At 56.9% G+C, this 22,587-nt stretch overlaps 7 protein-coding genes across 7 annotated transcripts; 3 read left to right on the forward strand and 4 right to left on the reverse strand.

Annotated features, from left to right (window-relative positions):
* The first annotated feature begins 632 nt into the window (after positions 1 to 632).
* Positions 633 to 2,556, forward strand: CDEST_14074 (Putative mannosyltransferase 1, CMT1, nucleotide-diphospho-sugar transferase). The gene is made up of 2 exons (XM_062930230.1): positions 633 to 820; positions 892 to 2,556. Exons 1-2 carry the CDS (start codon positions 694 to 696, stop codon positions 2,187 to 2,189), a joined length of 1,425 nt encoding a protein of 474 aa, XP_062786281.1. The 5' UTR covers positions 633 to 693; the 3' UTR covers positions 2,190 to 2,556.
* A 1-nt stretch (position 2,557) lies between these two features.
* On the reverse strand, positions 2,558 to 6,099 carry CDEST_14075 (Putative forkhead-associated (FHA) domain, Fork head domain, SMAD/FHA domain superfamily). Its single transcript, XM_062930231.1, has one exon. The coding sequence runs from the start codon at positions 5,973 to 5,975 to the stop codon at positions 2,559 to 2,561; it is 3,417 nt and encodes a 1,138-aa protein (XP_062786282.1). The 5' UTR covers positions 5,976 to 6,099; the 3' UTR covers position 2,558.
* A 521-nt stretch (positions 6,100 to 6,620) lies between these two features.
* CDEST_14076 (Putative molybdate transporter 1/2) lies at positions 6,621 to 10,431 on the reverse strand. Its single transcript, XM_062930232.1, has 2 exons — positions 8,614 to 10,431; positions 6,621 to 8,553 (listed from the first exon to the last, which is right to left on the reverse strand). Exons 1-2 carry the CDS (start codon positions 8,851 to 8,853, stop codon positions 7,444 to 7,446), a joined length of 1,350 nt encoding a protein of 449 aa, XP_062786283.1. The 5' UTR covers positions 8,854 to 10,431; the 3' UTR covers positions 6,621 to 7,443.
* A 704-nt stretch (positions 10,432 to 11,135) lies between these two features.
* CDEST_14077 (Putative aminotransferase class V domain, pyridoxal phosphate-dependent transferase, major) lies at positions 11,136 to 12,767 on the forward strand. Its single transcript, XM_062930233.1, has 2 exons — positions 11,136 to 12,061; positions 12,121 to 12,767. The coding sequence occupies exons 1-2, from the start codon at positions 11,190 to 11,192 to the stop codon at positions 12,479 to 12,481; spliced, it is 1,233 nt and encodes a 410-aa protein (XP_062786284.1). The 5' UTR covers positions 11,136 to 11,189; the 3' UTR covers positions 12,482 to 12,767.
* A 763-nt stretch (positions 12,768 to 13,530) lies between these two features.
* Positions 13,531 to 15,045, forward strand: CDEST_14078 (uncharacterized protein). The gene is made up of 2 exons (XM_062930234.1): positions 13,531 to 13,850; positions 14,351 to 15,045. Exon 2 carries the CDS (start codon positions 14,383 to 14,385, stop codon positions 14,581 to 14,583), a length of 201 nt encoding a protein of 66 aa, XP_062786285.1. The 5' UTR covers positions 13,531 to 13,850; positions 14,351 to 14,382; the 3' UTR covers positions 14,584 to 15,045.
* Positions 15,046 to 15,708: 663 nt separating this feature from the next.
* On the reverse strand, positions 15,709 to 17,920 carry CDEST_14079 (uncharacterized protein). The gene is made up of 3 exons (XM_062930235.1): positions 16,974 to 17,920; positions 16,746 to 16,850; positions 15,709 to 16,440 (listed from the first exon to the last, which is right to left on the reverse strand). The coding sequence occupies exons 1-3, from the start codon at positions 16,975 to 16,977 to the stop codon at positions 16,142 to 16,144; spliced, it is 408 nt and encodes a 135-aa protein (XP_062786286.1). The 5' UTR covers positions 16,978 to 17,920; the 3' UTR covers positions 15,709 to 16,141.
* Positions 17,921 to 19,089: 1,169 nt separating this feature from the next.
* CDEST_14080 (uncharacterized protein) lies at positions 19,090 to 21,818 on the reverse strand (the record flags this gene model as incomplete). Its single annotated transcript, XM_062930236.1, has 6 exons — positions 19,090 to 19,767; positions 19,867 to 20,127; positions 20,211 to 20,779; positions 20,840 to 21,143; positions 21,200 to 21,543; positions 21,602 to 21,818. The coding sequence occupies 6 exons, from the start codon at positions 21,816 to 21,818 to the stop codon at positions 19,090 to 19,092; spliced, it is 2,373 nt and encodes a 790-aa protein (XP_062786287.1).
* Between the last annotated feature and the right edge of the window lie 769 nt (positions 21,819 to 22,587).

Raw genomic sequence — 22,587 nt, forward strand, 5'->3', positions numbered from 1 at the left:
CCTCAACAAATCATGTCATGAGATATTTGAGTCCTGGGCGTTTGGCTCTACTTGTAACGTCCATGCCGCCGGGGGGGATGCTTCTGAGCTCCAAGGTCAGTACGGTGTGCATGGTACTTTTTCCAGAGCAAAGATGAGCGGAACGGTGAGTAGACGGGCGGCTCGAATCAGTATCATGACGAGGACCAATAGAGCAGAAGGGGTCTTTGGGTGTCGCGAGCCAACTATGCAGCCAGATTTAGTCGCGCGGTTAAGCGCCGCCCCCGTTTCTTGAGAGTGATTGATGCCAACAGCACGCGATATTGGTTGGCAGTGCCACTTGCCAGGTTATGATGCTGGTCAGTGGTCAACCTCTCTCAACCCCGGTCACCGGGTCCCACGGATCTCGGCCGCCGACGGGGCGAATCCAGGCAAATCGAGTGGCCCAACTCGAACGGTGCCAACCGCGAACAAGGGGTGCTCCAGCGTCATTCACTCATGTCGTGTTGGTTGCCCCCAAGAAACGGATGTCCAACCCCGGCCACCTTCTCCAGATTGGGGAGGCGCGCTTTCGCTCTGTGTCCCCTCCCCCGTCATGCTCAGCGCTGATTTTGATTCTCTCCTCCTTCCCTTTTTATCTTCTCATCGTCCATCATCGCTGCCCTTTCCTTTTCCTGTGCACGATGGTGATTATTAGACCCTCGTAAAACTTCAATGGCGAGAAGGAAACCTATCGTCTTCGCCCAGGCGAGCGCTGTCTGCCTGCTGCTCGTCAGCCTGTTGGTCGCATTCGATCTGTTCTCAGGACACGATTATTTTGACGTCGTATACAAACCATTCCGTACGTCTATTGCTATTATTGACCAACCCCTTCCAAACATGCAGTGATCAAGTCCACTGACCCTCACTCAGAAAGCCCAAAAACGACCGACGAAGCGCACGGAGCATCTTCGCACATTAGCCACGCCATCCACGTTCCAACCTCAACCGTCATCCTCCGGCCCACACGGACCCCGACGCCGACCCCGAATTCCACCTTGACCCCGACGCCGATACCACCCCCAGCCGGCGACGGCGATGGCGCCGCCTCCACACTCCCGGACGGCGACCCGGAGCACCTCAAGAACGCGCCCAAATACATCACCGCAATCCTCGACGCCGACGACAACTCCCTGCCCCGTCTCGACTGCCCCCGCCCCGACATCTCGCGCTACCAGTACCTCAAGCCCGCATCCTCGTCCTCCTCCTTGAAGAAGCCTAAATTCTTCATCGCCCTCAACATCCGTGAGAAGGCCGACCTCCTGCCGCGCCTCATGGGCTCCATCGTCGAGGCCATCCGCTTCCTCGGCCCCGAGAACTGCGTGCTCTCCGTCGTCGAGGGGAACTCCCGCGACGGCACCTACGAAATCCTCCACCTCCTCCGCCCGGAGCTCGAGACTATCGGCGTTGAGTACCACTTCTCCCGCAGCGACCTCGACCCCGGCGCCGGCGACCGCATCGGCAAGCTCGCCGAGCTGCGCAACATGGCCCTCGCCCCGCTCGTCGCGGACCCCGCCCGCTACGCCGCCGACGCCGTCGTGCTCTTCCTCAACGACGTCGCCATCTGCCTCGAGGACATCCTCGAGCTCGCCCACCAACGCCTCTACCTCGGCGCCGACATGACCTGCGGCTTCGACTGGACCTACGTCGGCCCGGACCCGACCTTCTACGACGTCTGGATCAGCCGCACCCTCCAGGGCGACTCCTTCTTCGAGATCCCCCCCGACGGCAACTGGAATTCGGCATGGAACATCTTCTGGAACGACGACACGTCCCGCCGCCGCTTCGCCGACCACAAGCCGCTGCAGGTCTTCTCGTGCTGGAACGGCGCCGTGGCCATGACGGCGCGGCCCCTGCTGGATCGCCTCGTGCGGTTCAGGGCGCCCGGCCTGGGCGAGTGTTTCCAGGGCGAGCCGCAGCTGTTCTGCAAAGACCTGTGGAACGCCGGCTTCGGCAGGATCGCGGTGGTGCCGAGCGTCAACCTAGAATACAGCGACGAGGCCGGGCGGAAGATCAAGGCGGCCAAGGGCTACACCGGCCAGTGGGTCGGGGATGAGGACAAGGACGAGACCTTCAAAGTCGACTGGAAGGCTGATCCGCCCGAGAAGGTCAAGTGTATGGCTAGTTATGATAAGCAGACGTGGGAGCCTTGGAACCAAGGGTTGGAGTAGCTTTACGAACTGTATGTATCTCGGATCTCAAAGAAAGGATTAATAATACCCCATATCGGAACCTCCCACCACCATCCTGTGGGAAATGGGGGCATTCCAGCCAATTCCATTCAGAGTCTCAATCACGTCATGTGACATGTTTGAAAACGATTTTTGTATTCTTGGGTGCTAAACGACGACACGTAGCTATGCTATGGGTAGACACACCTTTTCGCTGGTCATGATCATATCCTTCCGAAACCAACCAGTCCCTTTCCGTGTTGTGGAGGGCCGAGCGCCGGCAGAGCAGACGCTGATATCTAACACTTCTTAATCTTCCTCGCACCTTCTGTCGCCTGCACATGCACAGAATTGCGTGCCTTCAGTAATCTATGTTCCGTGCAACTTCTGGTTGAGACCCAACAAGAGTTGCTTCACCGAGTTCATCAAATGCGATTCGATCCCGTCAAAACCCGCCTGAGGTGATGCCGAGGTGCTGGCTTCCGCGGGCGGCGGCACGATGCTCGCGTCTGCCAGGCCGAGTACCCGGTCAATGGCTGACAAGGTGACCGCTTCGGCCTTACTCTCGCCAATTCTGACTTTGAGGGCGTTCGACGAGACGTTCTTGAAACCGACCAGAGCATTAAATACCTTGGGGTCGAAAACATTGCCAGGTCCAGTCGGAGTTGGCGTACCTCCCGATCCGGGAGTGTTGCTACGCGTGGAGAAGCCGTCTAGGAGCTTCTGTATACCCTTCATGCAGATATCCTCCATGGTCTGGTTTTCCGTGGCTGCGTTCTTGAGACCCAGGCAGCGGTTGAGAGCGGACATGACGATAGCTTCAGCCTTGGGGTTCTTTGCATTCTTCAGGTTCCCGATGAGGCCATTCTTCAGACCATTGACGGCAGAGAGCAGTCTAGGCTGGATGACGGGGCGGGGTTCGGCTTGCGCCGGTGGTGTGGGAGTGGGTCGAGCTTGCTGTGGTGCAGCAGCGGGTATCTGTGGTGGTTGCGCTCCAGGGATGACGGCCGGAGCAGGTTGTGTTGTGGGCGGAGCTGATGTCGAGGCGGTGCCGGCGCTGTCTTCGGACTTGACGGCGGGGTGGATAGGAGGCGGCCTTGATGCATATGGTGAACTGTATGTGGACGGCTGCCCTGCAACGCCTTGAGGCCGGGCGATGGCAGCAGCAGCCCCATAGCCAGGGAGCGTTGCTGGTGCGATTGGTTGTGATGCCACTGGCGGCGGCGCGGGCTGGCCTGGCGTTGGCGTGGCCCCCGGAGGCGAGTACTGAGTCGTCCTCGCCGCTGCTTGAGCCTGAGCTTGTTGCCCGGCGTAGGCTTGCGCGTGGTAGTTGTGCGGAAGATGCTGGTAGCCAGGGGGCATGTGGCCTGGCTGCTGGGCGTACTGCGTGTATGCCGGGTGGCTGTAGTGACCGTAGCCTGCACTCACGGATCGATCTGGCGATGACGCCTTGCGTTTCTTGCCGGCATCGAGCTCGACGCCTGGCACCCTCGACCACAGGCCTGTGGTATCGTCCTTCTTGAATGCCTCGTTTCCGATGAGATTGTGCCGCACACTGGATTCCCATCCCTTCGTCTCTGTGTGGAAATAGAACCAGGGATACCTTTGAGTAATCCGTTTGTAAATCTGTTTGAGGGTGAGGCCGTCGGGCCCTGCCGCAGTGAGGGTCTCGTCGATGAGGACGCCGTAGTTCTTGTTCGGCTTCTGCAGCTGTTCCTCGGTGTAGTCCTCAATCTTGAGTTCCAAGGGTGGCGATTTGGGCCGGACCTTCTTTTCCTTCTTCTCCTTTGCCCGCCTTTCGGCGTCCGACCCTTCTGGGCCATCTTCGCCCTTGGGCTTCCGAGGCTTGTACTTGCGCTTCTCTGGTCGATCGCCCCCTTCTTCCGGTAAGGGATGTTTGCGTGGTCGCCCGACCTTTCTCTTAATGGGGGGCTCTCCGGGAGGCGGTTGTGGTAACGTCTTCTTGGCCATTTCCTGTTGAGCCTTTTTGAGTAGTCGCTGTTCTCGTTTGGACATGAAGCCATTCTTCGGCGGTCTGCCGGGCCCTCGTTTCTTGTTGGGGTAGCCCAGTGGCGCTCCTGCTCCCATCAGAAGGTGCGCCATTTCTTGTTCCTCCGACTTGACTTCTGTTGTTGGTTGGATATCTTCAACTTCTTCGCCGTACTCTTGGTGCAGCTCTCCCTCGGCATCGGCATCTGCATCGGCATCATCGTCGGCATCGGCATCGGCTTCAGCCTCCGCTTCTAGTGCCGCTGCTGCCTCGGCCACCTCTGCTGCCTCAGCTACCTCCGATGCCTCAGCTGCTGCCTCTGCAGCTTCAGCCTCGGCTTCCTCTGCCTCTTCCGCCTCCGCTTCTGCCCGTTCGGCCTCAACTTCAGCGTCTTCTTCGGCCTCATCAATGTCCATATCGAGATCAGATAGGCCTGCATCGGAGGGCGCTGGTGAACTGAGAGACGAATCGCTTGTGTCGTCCAGGCCGTTGCCGTGTGATGCCTCAAACTCGAAACTCATCTCCTTTCCACCAGTCTGCTTCTTCTTGAGCTTGTCCTCCTCCAAGTACTCTTCGGCGCCCGTCCGGCCCTCAGGCACACCGTTGATGACGAAGCGAAAGTCAACGTCTTTGATCTGCAGTTGATCGCCACTCCGCAGCACGGCAACACCGTCCTTGTGGTGTACGTCGTCGATGAAGAAACCATTCTTGTGAAGCGGGATGGCCTCAAAGACCCCCTGCTCCTTGTTGAACTGAATCTTCAAGTGCTCCCTTGAAATAGCCTTGGTCTTTTTCGCAATGTCGGGACCTGGCGAGTGGATGCCGATGAACGGAACGTGATGGGGCGAGGGACGTAATGAAGCCAGATCGACGGCTGCTGCGCCGGGCGTGTGCGAAACATATTGACGGTTGGAGATGAAGTTCTCGTCTGCTTCGTCCTCTTCCGGCTTCTGCGAAGATCCAGTGCTAGTGGTCTTGCGGCGCTTAGCCGGTCGGCCGTCTCCTTCGCTATCGGATTCGGGTCCCAGCATGCCTCCCTCTTCACTGACATACGACTTGCTGAATTTCCTTTGGTTGAAGGGTTCTGGGGGCGGCAGTCCGTCGCGTTCGTATTCTTCGGCCTTTTTCCGATACTTCTCATCCCTCTTCGCCTGCATGAGCGCCTTTTGATCACGGCCGATAATAACGGCGTAGGTGGTCATCTGGAAGACACTGTCGGCGAATTCTATTCGCGCGAAGGACTCCAGGCCCTGGGTCGCGGCGGCGAGATTATGTGTGCTTGCGACGAGAGGATCGTTACCGTTGCCGATGGTGCTGGGGAGGGTGACCTGGGCCGGGGTGACGGTCGGGGGCGGTGACATCTGGTTAGACATTTGATTGCCGGCCATGTGCGCGAGAGCCATCATCATGTAGGCGTGGTCCATGTTCGGCATTGGGGTATGCGGGAAGGACGAAGCGAAGGGGTCGGCGTCCATGTTGTGAGCGGCTGAAGCCGGGTGCGACATTGTCGCAGGCGGAGCGGTGTTGGCGTGGGCGTCGGTCATGTCGGTATCGGCGGCGCCCGGGGTTGATTGGCGTTTTCCCGAGGTGTCGGGGTTCGATTGCGAGTGGGCAGACAATGCGTCGGCGCGCGGCGGCTGCTGATGGGAAGGGGTCGCGGTCGCGGTCGTCGCGTTCGTAGTGGTGTTGTGGTCGTCGGGGTCAGGTCGACCAGGCGTCGGTGTTGTCTTGTTCTTGGGCGGCGGCGTGGTCGGCACGGGCGCCAGGCCATTTTGGCCGGCGTTGGACGAAGTCATCGCTGCTCTGTAGTCGGACAGATCAGCTCCTTCGCCGTCGGCAAGCCAAGAGAGGCGTTTTGGTCAGTTGCGACAAGGTTGGACCTGATGAGGCTGCGAACAATGCGAGAGATGCCAAAAAAAATACCAGTCGTTCTTGCCGCGATTGCAAGGTCGGTGGAGGAGGTCGCGGCGCTGATTGGCCGCTCGGTGGGATTCACCTGGATTATGGGCCAGCCTTTCCCCGCGCTGCGCAAGTACCAGGTACCTTTTTCTGTCCCTTCCCTTTGAAGGAGGAGCGGCCAGCCCAGCCCGACACAGCCAGCCCCTTGAGCGTCGTCCCTGCCTCCTTTTTTCCCGTCCGGGCGTCTGCCTTTCCCACCAATTCAATCCAATTGGGAAGGCAACAACAATCAACAACGCACCTGCTCATCAACGGCCATTCATGCAGCTTTCCACGGTAGCTACCTAGGCTTTTCAAAGGCAGGTACCTACCTACCTACCTAGATCCAGTCGGCATCGCCCTCATGTTCATTCAATTGATGACTCATCTACTATGGATCCCTCATGCACCTCCGCATCCATCTTCAATTCCTCATTGGGGCCCAGCGTTGTGGTTCGCTCAGCCGTCTTGCGGTGAGCAGCGCGCTGTTCACGATGCATCTCGGTCAAGATCCGAAACACCTCCAGTCGACTTGGAGACGGATGGGCAGATGTCGCGCACACCACCCTGCGTAGATCGCTCAAACTTTCCGACATCGGTTCCCACTTCTCTCGGTCAAGATCCAATAGCCGTCGGTCTGTCGGTGAGGGAGCTGCCTATGCCACCCTCCCACCTACCGCCCTCTACTTAGGTATTCCTAGATGCTGACTCTATGATAATAAGAGCCTTTTCACCGGCTACTAACAACGCACGACATGATGTGCCTAGGGCTTCGATCATAGAATAATTGGAAGCCCCACGGGCAGGTAGATACATGGAGTTGTCGTTGTCTAAACCTGCATACCGGTCTGATGCATCACTTTGGCCTTACTGATGTGTCCCAAAAAGCCCAGCGGGCCACAGCGGTTTGCGACATTTTATTGTAAGCCTGAATGGTAACCAACCGAGCAAAATCCATTTGACTTCACAATGAAGCATTCCACAACAGCGACTTGAAAGAAGAGGCCCTGGGAGAACATGCTTATTGACATTAAGACCTCATTGTATGAGAAGAAATCCCTCGCGCACCTTGCTAAGCGCTGGGGATGGTGGGATCTTGCAATCTGGTAATCGAGAACCCTTCAGGGTGCCCTACCAGGGTTTGAAGGACACACTGTTCTCAAAAAGCGGTAGGATCGATGTACAGCAGATAAGATGTCTTGAGTCCGTTGAGTGTGTACGTACTCTGTGCATTCAACTCCACCATAAGAAAGTTTACCACCATCCGATGAACAGAACACCCGTTGGGATTGGTAGAGGCGGTATTGAGAAAATCCTGGAAGCCACTCAACTCAGAAGCGGCGCGGTCTCGCCGCCAGTCAGAGATCTCCTGCTCTCCCACCACTTCTGCGTCCTATCCGAGAGCCGGTACGCCCAGTAACACAGCATGCCTGCAACAAAGCCAATAGCATCATTGCGGAACGCGAGAATGCCCGCCGTAGTCATCAGCATGACCGTCCATCTCTCGGCCCTCTCGTTGTCCGAGAGCGTGCGTTGCTGCCTTGTGAAGCCGCCACCTCCGCTACCAATAGAGCTCTCCCAGAGATCCGAGGCGCCATGGTTCAGACTGTGCCCAACCTTGGCCAGCTCGAGTCCCGCGGCGATGACCATGACGCCCAACAGACTCTTGGGGTAGTGCTTAAGCAGATCGATAAGAGAGTTCCCGAAGATGACACCCAGGACGATCTTGAACAAGCCCAAGACGATGACGCTTGCGCCGCTGCGTGCTCCGAAGCGGTACTGCGCCGCGAGCCCGCCGGCGCCGTGGCACACGGGCATGGCGCCCCACCAGGTGCCGATCAGGTTCATGACTCCGACGCTGATGCCCATGGCGGTTACTGACGGGGTGGGCATATCAGGGAGCAGGTCGGCCGCGAGGGCGCTAACGGCGATGACGGAGTTGAGGGTGGTGAGCGGCAGCTGGCCGATGGCCATGGACAGGGGCTTGTACTTGAACCAGTCAAGGTCCCATTGGAACCAGTGAGGCTGCCAGATGTCGGGAATACGGAGAATGTGGACGTCGTCGCGTTTTGTGAGGGTGGCGATGAAGGCGAAGACGAGAGACAGAACAAAAACGCACAGCGCGTAGGGGAAGCGCGGTAGCCTCTGGGTGAAGATGAGCACGAGGAAAGCGGCGAGGGCCCAGAGCCTGTTGTCGACGACGGGGTACGTCCAGTGCAGGTCCCGAAGCAGGCTGGAGCCGGCAGCCATGACAAGGGAGAGGCCGGCACCAAGCTGGATGCCTTTGACGACGGGTACGGGGACGTTCTTGGTGACCCAGCGGATCAAGCCTGTGAGGCTCATTACGAGGACGACCAGACTGACCCACTGGCCGGCGGCCATGACGGTTTGGATGTTGCCATATTCGGACCGTGAGATGGCAGCGGCGGCGATGGCCTGTGGTTGGTCGAATCAGTATTGTCCGGTGATATTTGGTGTTTGATACGAATATTTTACCTTCATCGGCTGCACGGGTAGCGGGATGCCGAAGACGGCGCCGGTCACGACGTTGAAGATTCCGGAAAACACTAGAGTGCTGTCAAGGTAGATGGAACGTTGGACAGCCAATGCGATCATTAAGGGCAGGAGAGTTCCCAGGTCGCCGAGAGCCCCAGAGATCTCGGCGAGGGGGGAGCGGCGCAGCGTCGCAACATTGTGTTGTTGGACGCGTTTCAGTTGACTTAGAACAGTCGCCATGGTGCGGGGGATAGTCGACGGGCACTCTTGGGGTGGTTTTCTTCTTCTTTTCTGATTATGAGGGGAAAAGAGAAGGAGGAAAAGACAATTGCCCAGAGGTTTTAGAGGGCCGAGATCAACTTTGATCGAGAGTGGAAGCAGTGCAAAAACCAAACGTGTTTTTTTTGAGGCGTTTGGTGGTAGATGACGACGCCCTCCCGACTGAAGCGCACCGCAGCGAGGCAGTCGTGTCCGAGATTCTACTGGGCATCGGGGGGAAACAACTCCTCGGCCGGGACGAGCACGGCGGTGATTGGTCACCCGACCGCCGATGGTAGGCGTCCCCCGCCGCTCGAGGGTCCGTTGCTGCGATAAGCAGATAAGCCGTTATCGCCCTAGAGAAACATGGCGTCATAGGATGGAAAGGGCGGGTCTCAACCCATATACATGCCGGTGGATGATCTGATCATTCGTTCAGCATCTCCGGCAGGTGGTGGTATTACATTAGGCAAGATTTGTTTGCGGTCCAGGTGATCTAGAGCAAGTGGCTGGAAAAGCTGTCTTTTAAAGAGCCGGCTCTTTTGACGTGAAACAAGCGCCGGATTGGAAGTCACCGTGGATGGAACTAGGCGAAAAGAAAGAGAGAAAATTCAAATTGGGGCGACGCCGCGACGGAACGGGCGGACGACGGGATTCGGACTGTGCGGATACACCATGGACCATGCTCTTACCCACGCCGTGTGTGGATCTCCGAGGTTGATTGTTTACAGACAACAAAGACTCCGTACCTTTGACTCGCCCGGTTGGAGACGGGCCATGAGATTGTTCTTAGCAAATCAGTGTGTTGACGGTGGACTTGAGGGAAGCATCCGCGTGGACGCTGACAGGAAACGGCGCGAGCTCTTTTGGAAAAAAGCAGCGTGGACCCCGGCGCGGGATGACTGATCAGACCAGAGTTTGGCCGGACGGCGGGCAGCAGTCATGAAGAGGTTTGTGGTGTGATGCGACGTGACGGACCAACGATGATGGGGGGGAGCCAGTGCCAAGCTACCTCACTAGGGTGGTGTAGTGATAGAAGAGGGCGGGGGCCGGTGAAGGCCGCCTTGACATGCGATCGTCCGTCTGTTAGTGATTTATTTCATTTATTCAGCGTTTGATTTTCAAGCAGAATTACCTGAAATGACAGGCCCCGCGTTGCCCAGCGTTGCGGTCTTTACCTTTGCCTAGCCGCGGCCCAGTCAGGTGACTGATTCAGGCAAGATCCCTTGGCCAAATTCGCGCTTTTCACTTTCCAAGAGAGGTCGCCAAGTGCTTTGCCAACAATTGCGCAGCAGCTTGGCCGGGCGCAGCCTGCGCAGAGCTTTCGCCAGCCAGCCAGGATCGAGGTGTTGAGGGATAATCTGCGATGAGCTCGCAGAGCTTCTATGTTGTGCCTTGCCCTCATGGGGAGGTGAAACCACTGCTGTGGCTGGTCTTGCAAGGCTTGTTGCTGGTGTACAAGGGCGATGCAGCTCGCCAAGCAGGGTATACAAAGTATTTGAAAAGAGGCGATAGGTTGGGGGGGCAGCTGGGAAGCACCAAGAGGCGAACCACGAAAACGAGACGAGATCAAGGATTGTCATGGGCCATGGGAGTCTGTCATTAACACAGGGTCGGGCGGGCACAAGCAGCAGCAAGGGCATCCTTTAATCGGCCAGGTATGGGTGCTCGGGAGCTCGATGATGCTCCAGAGGAAAAACAAAGAAACGTCCCTTCCCCCAATGAATAGCTCCGTTGCCCGGTGGTGGGTGCCGATGGAATTGCATTACTACGCAAAACACCCCATCGCGCTCGCCGTCGACTAACTCACAGGGTATTGATGACAGACCCGTCTGCAAGTCTCCTTTTTTTCACTCGACATTTTGCTTCTTCCTGTTCCTGTCAGTAGTATCTGTACAAGGAAGTGACAATGCTTCCTACGGCAACTGCAGAGCGAACCTGAACGAACCAGTAGCCCTGCGAACCCACCTAAAAAGTGTACTGGGGCCCGGTGCTTATCCCGGCTCGGCCCCGCAAACGATCCATGTCCCGCAGCACCAATCCTGTCGTCTTCCTGCCATCCAAGCTTACGTGACCGCTCGCTGCTTTTACTGTACTTGGGCTGCATCAGGGCCGGCTTAGGTTCGGCAGATAATATCGACTCACCTCTACCCCACCATTGCCTCCGAAGGCCGGGCAGAGAGCTGCAACTTGAGGAACGTGGGGCATTTTTTTCTTTCTTCGTTTTGTCACTGCTTCGAGTCACACAACCTCTCTGACTCCGGCCGATCTGTATTCCATCAGTCAGATATTTCAAGCTTCAACAGAACAGAATCGCCATGCCCTCTAGAGCAGACATCACCTACTTTGGTGCAGGCCCGGCCTTGCTGCCTACTGACGTCCTTGAGGACGCTGCCAAGGCCCTGGTCAACTTTGAAGATACTGGTCTAGGCATCGCCGAGCACTCGCACCGCTCGGCCATTGCTACCACCATCATCAATGAGGCTAAGGCCGATCTGGCCTCCTACCTTGACATTCCCGACGACTACGAGGTCCTCTTCATGCAGGGCGGTGGCTCGGGAGAGTTCTCTGCTACGGCGTATAACCTTGTCGGCAACTGGGTTGCTCGCAAGCGTAACGAGATTGGGTCGGATGATGACAGCGCAGTCCCGGAGCTCAAGGCGGCCGTGAAGAATCTCAAGATCGACTATATCGTCACTGGTGGCTGGTCGCAAAAGGCAGCGGCGGAAGCTGAGCGACTCTTTGGCTCCGAGCACGTCAACATCGTGGCGGACAGCCGCAAGACAAATGGCGGCAAGTTTGGAACCATCCCGGATGAGAGTACCTGGAACCTGTCTCAGGACGCTGCCATGGTCTACTACTGCGACAATGAGACCGTCGATGGCGTCGAGTTCCCCGGGTTCCCCAAATCCCTCGAGCCGGGGCCCAATGGACCAATTGTTGTTGCCGACATGAGCTCCAACATCCTTTCAAGGAAGATTCCGGTTCGCAACTTCTCGGCTATCTTCTTCGGTGCCCAGAAGAACCTTGGATCGACCGGTGTGACTGTCGTCATCATCAAGAAGAGCCTCCTGCCGCAGCCTTCCGCGGCCTTGATGAGACAACTGGGTCTGCCGATTCCGCCTCGTATCCTCGAGTATGCGGCTATTGCCAAGAGCAACAGTCTCTACAACACACTCAGCATCTTTGAGTAAGTACGCACTTACACAAGGCAATCTTGCCAGTTGAAATTAATCAAGTTTTCTACAGCGTGTACATCGCGGGCCGGGTTCTGAAGAGGCTGCTGCAACAACACCCTGACAAGGTCCAAGGTCAGCAGGCCATATCTGAACAGAAGGCTCAACTCATCTACAAGGCCCTCGAGGCCCACCCTGAAACCTACAGGATCGTGCCGGACAAGACGGTGCGGTCTCGTATGAACATCTGCTTCAGGATCAAGGATGGCGATGCCGCCGAGGAAGCCTTCTTGAAGGCGGCTGCCGCCCAGGGGCTGACCGGGTTGAAGGGCCATCGTGACGTGGGAGGAATCCGGGCGAGCAACTACAACTCGGTTCCTCTCGAGGGTGCGGAGAAGCTTGCCAAGTTTATCGAGACTTTCGCGTCGCGGTAGGGGGGTGTCGATAAGAGAGAGGCCATCTTCGCTAACGAGTCGGGATACGGTAACCAAAAACGATGTTATGGCACGAGTAGAGGTTATCATGGCGGCTGCTCAGTAGTAGCTAAAAGAGAATCGTTGGCGCTTTATCCGTCAAGTTTACGCAGGGTTCAACGCTGATAGGTAGATATACGTTACCGTCAGTGATCGGTTTAGCTCTCGGTCACAATCGTTGATCAGTGTCTGTTTCTCGCCTTGTTTCTGCCCCAAGGGTTTCGGCTCGTAAAGAGCTGTACTCCGTTCCGTCTGGTCGGTCAGATGCTCTGTAGCTGTAGTTGGTGTGACATGCCATGTACACTATTCTCTCGGCCGGGCTGGCCCGGGCTAAGGCGGCGACTGCTCACTCAGGTTGGAAAGAAGAAATGGGAATCCCTGGAGACACTATTCAGATTGGAGCCCTGTCATCCAATGGCCGCGTCCAGTCCCCGTGCGTAATGGACCCATGGTTCAAGCTCGCACCACCAACACCCATGCACACACCATAGAACAGGATATAGGGAAGACGAGAGAGATAGGTCAGATAGTGTGTCGACCCGCGAATCGGGCTCAACCTTCACGCAAGAGAGAAATGGGGGAAAAGTGGGAAGTGAAATTGGAAAGAAGAACAAGGAACGGCCTCCCGTGCCTAGTAACGCCTGTAGATCAAGACTCCGCTGCTAGACGGTGGTGTGAGTGGTGACTCTCCGGTCTGTGGTGACCTCTGAAAACCAGTCAGCCTGGCCCTGCCGTTTTCCCGGCATCCATGGAGACAAGCTTTTTGTTCCCCTGCTCTCTTGGCGCCGCTCTTATGACATAACGCGACCTCCGATCCCACCTCACCAGTACGGATCGCGACTTGCCAATGGCCTAAACTCTGGCCCGCCACCGGTGAGACGAGAGCCTGGCGCCGAGGTACCAGCCTCCGTATCTGTACCTGCCCCAGCCAGTTGTCCTGGGCAGTTGCGGTGGAAGAGGGTGGGTGTGCTGTAGGTAAGTATCTGTAAGTATGCAGAAATGTGAGAGTGCCCGTGGAAGGTCCGACATTTTGACCAGCTATTTACATTGCTTCCGCCCGCCCAGATCAGTCTACCTGTTCATCCTCCTCTCCTCTCATTTCCTCTTCTCCCGCAATCCCTCCCTCGACTCTTTCGACAATCAATCAATCATTTCAACTTCCTCACACCTGCCTCATTCCCACTCTGTTCCTCCACAACGGTCAATTCACTCCTCGCCCAAACCCAGGCCTTTACAGCGACCGTACCACCAGGGCCCTTTCCCCGCCGCGCGCTCACCCTGTCTGTCCCTGCCACTTGGACACTGAACCTTCGGCCCCGACTGATCAAAGGTAATTGACTTTCCCCTCTCGATGTCCCAATTCCTCTGCGGCAGTGTTCTTGGTCCCCCAATTCATGTCCGTCGCATGTTCTTGAGCTTCACGTTCAGCAACCCGTCTAAGCTGCACGATGGAATGGTGAGGGAAAGCAGCCGGCGTTTTCCCCCCCTGCGACAAAGCGCGAAGGCCGGATACCCCGGCGATGACGATAGGCATACTGAGCTCCCAGGGCCGGCTTCCTAAAGGTCCCAAGGGCGAAGAGCTGGCGTCTCCATAAAATGCCTCAAATGGACAAGCTTACACGCCCTTATCCACCTCGTTTGCTCAACCCCGGCGACTCTGGCCGCTTTTGGGGCGGCACGCTACGGAAACGCTCCGGCTCATCGCAAACAGTCGTTGCCACGGCCTCGTTCATACATAACTAACTTGCCCGTCATTTGTTTTTTTATTCAATCGCTTTTCCCTCTTGCATCGTTACTCATCCGCTGACAAATTTCTCTCTTTTTCTGCAGCCGACTCTCTTCCACTCACCTTACCGTTCAAAATGCCCGCCATCAACTCCATTGTCGCCCGCGACGCTGTTCACCAGCTCGCCAAGCGCCAGAACTGGGCTGCCCAGGAGGCCGGTGTAGTCGTCGTCTTCTGCATCGTCTTCATCGTCGCTGTGGGCGTTACCGGTCTGTTGGTCTCCCGCTGCCTCTCGCGCCGCAAGGCCAAGCGTCAAGCCGCCGCCTCCCAGGCATAAACGCGACGCCTACTTCTCCTGATAATGAAGAAAGATATGGGCGAAAGTAATGAATGGCTTCAAACTGGGCGCGCTTTGAAATCGGGAAAAACGACCTTCCGCCCACTCACACACAAACAACCACACACACACACTCGAGATGGGACACGGGCTGGCACATGTGGAGGAGCCGGTTCTGATTTGTTGACATGACTTCCTGTTTACACTGTCACGGATCACCTACCATTCGACCTCGGTTTTCGATTCTCGACCTAGGGCAACGTCTGCCGGATTGGAGTCTCACACGAGACATGGTTACGAAGGAGACGTCCGGGGTGTACATACATACCGGCATTACGACCAGCCGGATAATGCGTGGGAGCGGCTACCTGTCAATCGCGACGCTGCAAACACATTCTACATCAAGTACTTAATGATACCTATTTCAAGTTGCGCAAAAAAAAACAACAACAACCCGTTGCTGATGCATTCTGCTGCTAGCGCTTCACCTTGTGATGGTCGCTTTGTTTACCTTACTTTTGACTTTTCCCCCTTAGCAACCCAGGCATTCATAGACCTGAGCCACACTTTTAATGCAAGACCATGAGTGGCTCTTTTTTCTTATTTTCTTTTTCTTACCTACCTTAGGTACGCAAAAGTGGTTCGTTTGTTTGTTTTGCCAGCGCTAGTCGCAATCCGACTCGGAATGGCACTAACACGGCATGCCCCATCCGTCTGTGCGCGGTGCTTTTGGCAGGTCGCGACGAAACAAAGCTGCTTCGCAAACCCGGGGGGGGGGGGTTTGTGTGCTGTTGTTGCTGTTGTTATAGTTTTCATGGCTTGCCTCTCTACTTTTCCAAGTCAATCTTTGGCCAAGTCGGGAGCCGGAGTCCGGAAAAACACGCCTCTTGGATCAATTCCCTCCTCACCGAGGGAAGGCCGCCCGACCATACCCGGCAGCCGACTAGACCCACGGCGGCGCCGTGCGCGCGAGCCTCGAGGCTGCCCCCACCACCGGCTCCGCAGGGAGAAAGCCGGGCGGCACAACCGTGGCCCGCGCGTATCTTCCACGCGTCGAGGTTTCTAGTCTTCCGGTCTCGGATAGGTTGTGGCTTGCTCAAAAGAAAGGGGGGTGTGTGGGTGGGTGGATTGGATCTCCTTGATGGTTAGTCACGACGTTACCTAGGCTGTTCGACGCATGCTGGACCTGAAGAGCAGAACCTGGTCGGTACGTTGGAACACATTCTCTTGATTCATCGTGACAGAGGTATCTGCCTACAATAGGCAGGATAGACACACAGCAAATCTGGTCGCGTCCCAGAAACGGTCCACTCGCTTGTTTGATGCGCCGTCAGGGATAATAACAACTAGCGAAAGTCGGTCTCGCGCAGTCTATCGTAGCACTCGGTATCACGCGCATATGAGTTTACCTCGGGACGTTCCTCGGTCCTTCCCAGAGCCCTCTGTAGCAACGACCAACAACTAACGCCAATGCAATAAAGCCCCCGATACAATTAACACCCCCCTCCCCCTCATCTCTCAGACGGCGCTGCCCGCCTTTTGGGGTTCCCGTACCCACTCATATGCAGTCACCGGCGATCAACAGTGGCAGCGCCACCAGCAAGAACAGCGCGGCGAGCAGCGCCGGGATGACGGGCGGCACGGACTCGGAGGCCGCCTCGAGAAACTGCAGGACGTCGGCGAGCGGGACGAGTATGACACGGCGCAGCAGGGCGAAAGGCCCGCGGCCAGGGCGGCAGCATCGGCAGCGAGTCCAGACGCTGTGGCGGTAGGAGACGTCGTCGTGCTTAGGTGCCTCGAGGGCGGCGCGGACATCAGCGCTCAGGTCGGGCAGGGACCGCGACGGGGGTCGTTGGTCTTGTGGGTGTGTTAGTGATGTCTTTTCAAAGAAAAACGTCGAGAGAATGGCTCGGGCAAGAGAGTAGATATGGGAGAAAGAGAAAAAAGATGATGAGCGAGCGGTGCATGATTGCGGAGGGGTAAGATGATGGGGAGGTTGTGACATGTGAGTGAGTTGGTGGAGACTCGGAGGGAGTAAGTGAGTTGAGTGGGCGTGGGCGAGGGCGGAGGGGATGAGTGGATGGTTCATGGCGGCAATGGGGAGGATATGATGGGGATGAGAGGATTAGGAAAGTGGGTAGAGGTCGGCGCCGGAGACTCACCGAGGGGTGTCCGGGGCGGCAGCGGTGACCGGGCGCCGGAGAGAGGTGTCCGGCTGCCGTCGGGAGGGATTTCCTGCGTCCGGCCCTTGGTTCTGGCATAATAAGCTGTTTGACGGGTAAGTATACGATCCCTTGTGACTGCCGCACATGTGGAACGGGGTTAAATGGAAACCGAGAGGTAGTGAGTGTTGTTCGGATGAGCGGTGGCGGTGGAGGAGCCGGACATACGCATATTTACTCTTGTATCGTGGTGATCTCTCACTCTCACTCTCACTTGCTCTGGCCGTCTCTCTTATACACGCTCAAAATGCCAATGTCGTATTTCCGCACCGGGATTTCCGTGGGGGCCTCTCACTCTCGCTTGTTCGGCCGTCGGCTTTGAGGGGGGTTCAATCGTGAGGGCCGGGACGTGAAGGCCGGGACATGCGTGTCGGGTCCAAAGTGAAGAGTGTTTGCATTCCTCAATGAAGTGACAGAAGGAAAGAATACCAAGCGGGGACGGTAGAATGCGAAATCGTTTCGGTCCTCGAGGGGTCCCTACCGTCTTTGTCTTCTGTCCTGGGTGGAAAGACGGCCTTCTGGCGAGGAGCGTTACAGATCGTCGGCGGCGACGGCGGCGGCAGCGGTAGCGCCAGTGGGGGCAGCCGATGAATTTAGTAAAGACCGGAAGACGGGCCACACCCTCGTGATGGAATGCTCGCGGGCTGTATGGAGCGGGATGGGATGCCAATGTAGTTGCTGAGGATGCCAAGACTGACGTCGAAGGTCTGGGTGTTGGTTGGATTGATGGGGGGGGGGGGGGGGGGGGGGAGGACAGTGACGGAGCAGCGGGTGGGAACTTCAGGCGATGCTGGTGCGGATGCGGGATGCAAGATGCAAGACGCAGAAAGAACAGGCGAAGGGGGACGATGCAGCAGATCTACCAGAGGGGTGGGAGGAAATTACTGTGGATTAAGGATAGGAAGCGAGGTTGACGAGATGGGGAAGCTGAGGCAGAGGCAGAGACAGAGGCAGAAGCGGAAGCAAAGGCAGTGGCAGTGGCAGCGAGAAAGAGGCGTGAGAGAGGCTTGGTTGATGCCAAGAAACCAAAACACGGAGGGAACGTGACTGGGCCTGGGCCGATCCGCACAGATGCCGCTGCAAGCGTCAGGGAACCTTGGCCGAGTTGTGGTGTCCTTCGCCAACGCCTGCCGTCTGTGCCAGTCGTCTCGCTCGCTAGGTACGCAGGTATGCAGCGGGATTATAAGCCACAGTGCAGAGTACTCTGTGCAGAGCAGTTGGTTGGCCGCCCCTATTCGTGTAAGACAGGGGCGAGTGAATGAGGCTAAGGGCGACCGATGGTTTACGCTGCGGATACCGAGTGGGTGGTGAGGTGAATGAATGGCAAGGCAGTTCAAGCAGTTTAGACGGTGGAATCGTGCCAGTTGGCCACATGGCTCAATCTGCCGGTCATGGTATGAACGCTAATTATCTATCTGTATAATCGGTTCAACATGTCAAAAAAGACGGAGACGTCTCACGCGGCAGGCATTATAAGGTTTGAGGGACCACCTTGCACAGCCTCCTTTTCTCGAACACGCTGAACGCCGGGAGCCACCTTGTTCAAGCCCGCTGTGAGCGTGCGAATATCACCGGTCATTTCTCCTCCTCCTTTTTCCTTTTTCTTCTTATTACGGTGTCGGTTTCCGGGGTCTTTTTTCTTCAGTTTTTTTGTAAAAAAGCCCCCTTATCGTTTCCCCTTTTGTCTTGTTGTAGCCAATATTCTGGCTTCATCTCATGTGAGGACCGGGGGGGGGGAGGCGAATAAATCAATTAATAGAGGGTGAGCACAGGCCTAGTCGCAGCACTCAAACGCCAAGACGACGGAAGAAGAAATAAAAAAAAAAGAAGAGAAGAAATTGGCGTGACGGTGATGAAGTGCTTGGATTGGAATTCCCACCTAATCTACACACGGATTTTGCTTGCTTCTCTGTCCTCGGAGATGTATTGACCCAAAGGCAAATGATGATTGATGTTGGTTGTATATATATATACGTACAGACATACATATGCTTGGGATCCAACCATCTGGGCACCTTGACATCATTTGGAACTCTAGACATGTGTCCGTCCCAGCCTGCCTGCCTGCCTGTCTTCTTGTGTCTGCCATACCAATACCCCTTTGTTCATGATAAAAAAAATCTTGCCAATGCCTTCTCAACTTGCCCGTCGTCGACACCCCCTCGGACCTCGAGCCACCCAACCAAGCCAGCCCGCCCCTAGATGACATGAGCCAAGAAACCCCAGAAAACCCAATACTCTCTGTATTGTACACACTTCCTCCACCTCCACACCCACCGCCAGTCTACAGCCACGAAGTACTCGTGCTCAGCCTCTGGTAGCTGCTCCGCTGCCGCCCGCGGTACGCCGTGTCCGCCGACAACAGGTCCTGCCCGGCATACTTGCCCCGCCACGGCCGGTCGCTCGCCTCCTCGAAGAAGTAGTGGTTCGCGCCGCTCGCGTACGCCACACGCCACGGCACCACGAGGTCGCGCTTTACCGGGCCACCGCCGCAGCTGCCCTTGAGCTGCTCGCTGGGCGGCGAGTTGACCGCCAGCGCGAACAGGTTCTGCGGCTCCGTGAAGTCCGTCACCAGCCCGGACCGCCCGAGGAAGTACGCCAGGCAGACCACGTTGATGCCCACCACCACCACGAGCACCACGTAGAATGCCTTTTGCCACTCCGCCACGTGGCCCGAAGTGTACTCCTGCGTCCGGATCGAGGCTTCGAACCGGTCCAGGCTACCTGGCGCCCCGAGCTGCGTCTTGTCGTGCCGCCAGTAGTGCTCGAACGGCGTGCCGTGGCCGCCGATGATGATGGTCGACGACGCGTACACGGCGAGCGCCTCGGCAATGGAAGGGAGCAGGGGATCCAGCCGCGGCTCCTCGAGCACGAACTGCGTAAGGATGCGCGCGTTGGACGCGTTGTTGTTTTGCGCCCCGCCGTTAATATCCATTGACAGACGCCACTGGTCTGCGATGTTCTGAGACCGATGTGAGTGAATGTTCATGTGTGTGTGTGTGCCAAGCGCGCGCAAGTAAGAGAGAGAAAGAGAGAGAAAGAGAGAGAGAGAGAGAGCTACCTTCCAATCAACCACAGGCACAGAGAACGTGACTTCTGGATGGACGTGGTTGTAGCTGTCCTCATCCTCGGGATCCTCGCAGTGCGCTTGCATGTGCGCTCCCGTCGTGCCCGAGATGTTGAAGTGCGTCGAGCAGAGAGGGGACACCCACGAACGCATCTCGCAGAGCGTGTAGTCCGCGACCGACGCCGATTTCGTCAGGATGTAGATGGCATCGTTCAGGGCGGTCGTGTTGGTCACCATGTTGAAGTCGGCCGGATACTGAGAGTGAGGAAGAGAGAAAGGCAAAGTGTTAGCCCCCCGCGTCATCATTCGCTTTTCTCTACCCCTGAGATGGTACTCACAAGCTGGAACACGGGCGGTCGTCGGTTGTACTGCTCTCCCCAACGGAAGATGTCGTCCACCGACGTCCGATTCAGCCACTCCGTCTCCGACGGCCCAGGCACATAATGCTCCCAGTCCAGAGGGCCGATTCTCTGTCCCGGGACCAACGTATCATTGGAGTTGACCTGGCCCAAGGGCCACTCCGTATAGACCAGAGGCGCAAGCTCGTCCGGCGCCATGTTGACGCACATAACGTTCAGAGCGGGCGACACGACGCTCGCTTTGATGGCGTACTCCCCTACGCCCGAAAGGTCGTTCGGCTGCAAGATCTTGTTGACCGGGTTCGTCGCCGCGTCGTACACGCTCGGGTGCGGCATTGCGAGCGTCACGTTGTTGACGACCCTGCCGTGCTCTTCATAGTTCTTGGTCGCGTTGCTGAACTCGACCTCGATCCACGCCGACGTCAGCGTCGTGTTGTCGTACAACAGCGCCGTTCCCACGGGGCGTTGCGAGATGTCCACCGTGATGCTTGTGCCGTTCTTGTTGATGGCGTCCCAGTCGCCCAAGAAGGACATCAGGTTTCGGTAAGCTGGAAAGACGGTTAGCACTTTACCCTCTTTCCCGAGACGCAATCCACGAGGCGGCTTACACTGTCCCGCGTACAACACTTCGAGACACGCACGTCCGGCAGTATCGACACCGGCAGGGTCGCTGTCTCGCAGTGGTGTCTGACACCTTTCACGAGCAAAGGGCGGGTTCGCATAGGAGGCCAAAACGTAACCGCTCAGCGTTTTGCTCTCCCACCCACCGTACTTTAGCTTGGGGGTGACCATGGCGTCGGACGCGGTTGTGTATAGCGTCGATGCCACTGTCGCGATGAGAGAAACGACCCCGAGCAGCGTCATTCCGGCGTACGGCAGCGTCTCCGAGTGCGTGATCAGGAACCCCGGTTGCTTCATATGTCGAGTCAGCCCGTGTCAGCGCCGCAAGAGACCATGCTTGAACTCACAATGACCCAGTTCCTCATGGTCATCTCGGCCAGGGTCATGCCTTTGGACTTCCTTACGAAGGCGCGCCGCGTCAGAACCTGGCCGATGAAGGTCACAAAGACAGTCACAAACGATATCTCAATCGTTTTGGCGAACATGGCGCACACCAGGGACGCCGTCGAGGGGAGGATTCCGCCACTTGACGAGATCTGCGGGCCCCATCGCGGCTGCACGACGGCCACGATGAACCAGAGGCAGCTGAGACCTGTCGAGTAAACCGACAGAGCCAGGATCGACACAGACAGCCAGTTATGCTTCTTTCTGTGGACGTCCTTTCGCGAGTCACAATATGTTGGCGGTCGGCCTGGGCTCTCTGTTAAAATTTCATGACTACGACCAAGTGGCGCCGTATGAGGACTTACTGAATCTCTTGTATAGCATGTCATCATCATCCATCTGGTCAGGCCCTACAGCAAGGTTTCCATCCCGCCTAAGGGGAATTTGCCCACTGACCGGCCCTGCTATGCTGCCTTGATGTAGATTGTCATCCTTTCTCGGCGTCGCGCGCCCTAGGTCTCCCATTTCTTCGGCGTCATTGTGCCATGGGGCGGAGGACTTTGGGGGGTCGTCCCAAGCCATTGGGTGCTTGGTTTCGGGCGATACCGGTATCGCCACACCTGGAGACGACTGCACTGACTCAAGCGGCGATACGAGGTCGTGACCTTGGTTCGGCAGCCACGCAGTTGTTCTGTCTTTTGAGTCGCTCGATGGTGATGTATGGTCAGACTTTGGTGTACTGAAGAGACCGCGGTTTGAACGAGGGATTGCGGGACAACTGCTTTTAGCGTCGACGAAAACGAGTTTCGAGGACATTCGGTTCATGATAATCCTCAACGAGACTCCGAGAGCGTCCTTTTGAGAAGCGCCCGACGTCTCAACCTGGTGCGTTCGATTATGCCCAGCGCCACTCAGTGTTGCAAGGTCAATGATGGCGCCGTATGGTATTGGCTCGCAGCCATGTCACCGGGAGTGGAAGGACGAAAGAAAGATATTAGAGGGCCGAGACTTATCGTTAGTTGTTTGTGGTTTGAGTAGATGAGATTCTTCCACCCCCTCGGAGACTGGGGCAAGGGGGGGAGAGAATGGGGTCATGATAGCCTTCTTTCTACCCCGGTGTGTGGGCACCAAGGAAAGATCAAGGACGGTGTGGTCAGTGTACTACAGTCTAGTCCCAGATGAGCATGACTGACTGATGATCTAACGAGACACTGTTTGGGGACTGCCACCTTTGCAAGGAGGCTGCAGCGTCTGACACCCGAGGGAAGGATCCTGAATGAAAGATGATCGCCCAGATGATCTGCTGGTTCTCAATTCAGTAGCGATTGTACGTCGGCGGCGCCGGTAGTTA

This window comes from Colletotrichum destructivum, chromosome 9 (genome assembly GCF_034447905.1).
Source record: "Colletotrichum destructivum chromosome 9, complete sequence".
Classification (NCBI taxonomy): domain Eukaryota; kingdom Fungi; phylum Ascomycota; class Sordariomycetes; order Glomerellales; family Glomerellaceae; genus Colletotrichum; species Colletotrichum destructivum.

Bases quoted from the DNA above. Each gene is read 5' to 3' on its own strand.
- CDEST_14074 (XM_062930230.1), top strand. From the start codon at position 694: ATGGCGAGAAGGAAACCTATCGTCTTCGCCCAGGCGAGCGCTGTCTGC. The intron at 821-891 runs GTACGTCTATTG...ACCCTCACTCAG, and splicing joins CGTCGTATACAAACCATTCC to AAAGCCCAAAAACGACCGAC.
- CDEST_14075 (XM_062930231.1), bottom strand. From the start codon at position 5,975: ATGACTTCGTCCAACGCCGGCCAAAATGGCCTGGCGCCCGTGCCGACC.
- CDEST_14076 (XM_062930232.1), bottom strand. From the start codon at position 8,853: ATGGCGACTGTTCTAAGTCAACTGAAACGCGTCCAACAACACAATGTT. The intron at 8,554-8,613 runs GTAAAATATTCG...GACCAACCACAG, and splicing joins TACCCGTGCAGCCGATGAAG to GCCATCGCCGCCGCTGCCAT.
- CDEST_14077 (XM_062930233.1), top strand. From the start codon at position 11,190: ATGCCCTCTAGAGCAGACATCACCTACTTTGGTGCAGGCCCGGCCTTG. The intron at 12,062-12,120 runs GTAAGTACGCAC...AGTTTTCTACAG, and splicing joins AACACACTCAGCATCTTTGA to CGTGTACATCGCGGGCCGGG.
- CDEST_14078 (XM_062930234.1), top strand. From the start codon at position 14,383: ATGCCCGCCATCAACTCCATTGTCGCCCGCGACGCTGTTCACCAGCTC.
- CDEST_14079 (XM_062930235.1), bottom strand. The intron at 16,441-16,745 runs GTGAGTCTCCGG...CACACCCACAAG, and splicing joins GCCGCCCCGGACACCCCTCG to ACCAACGACCCCCGTCGCGG.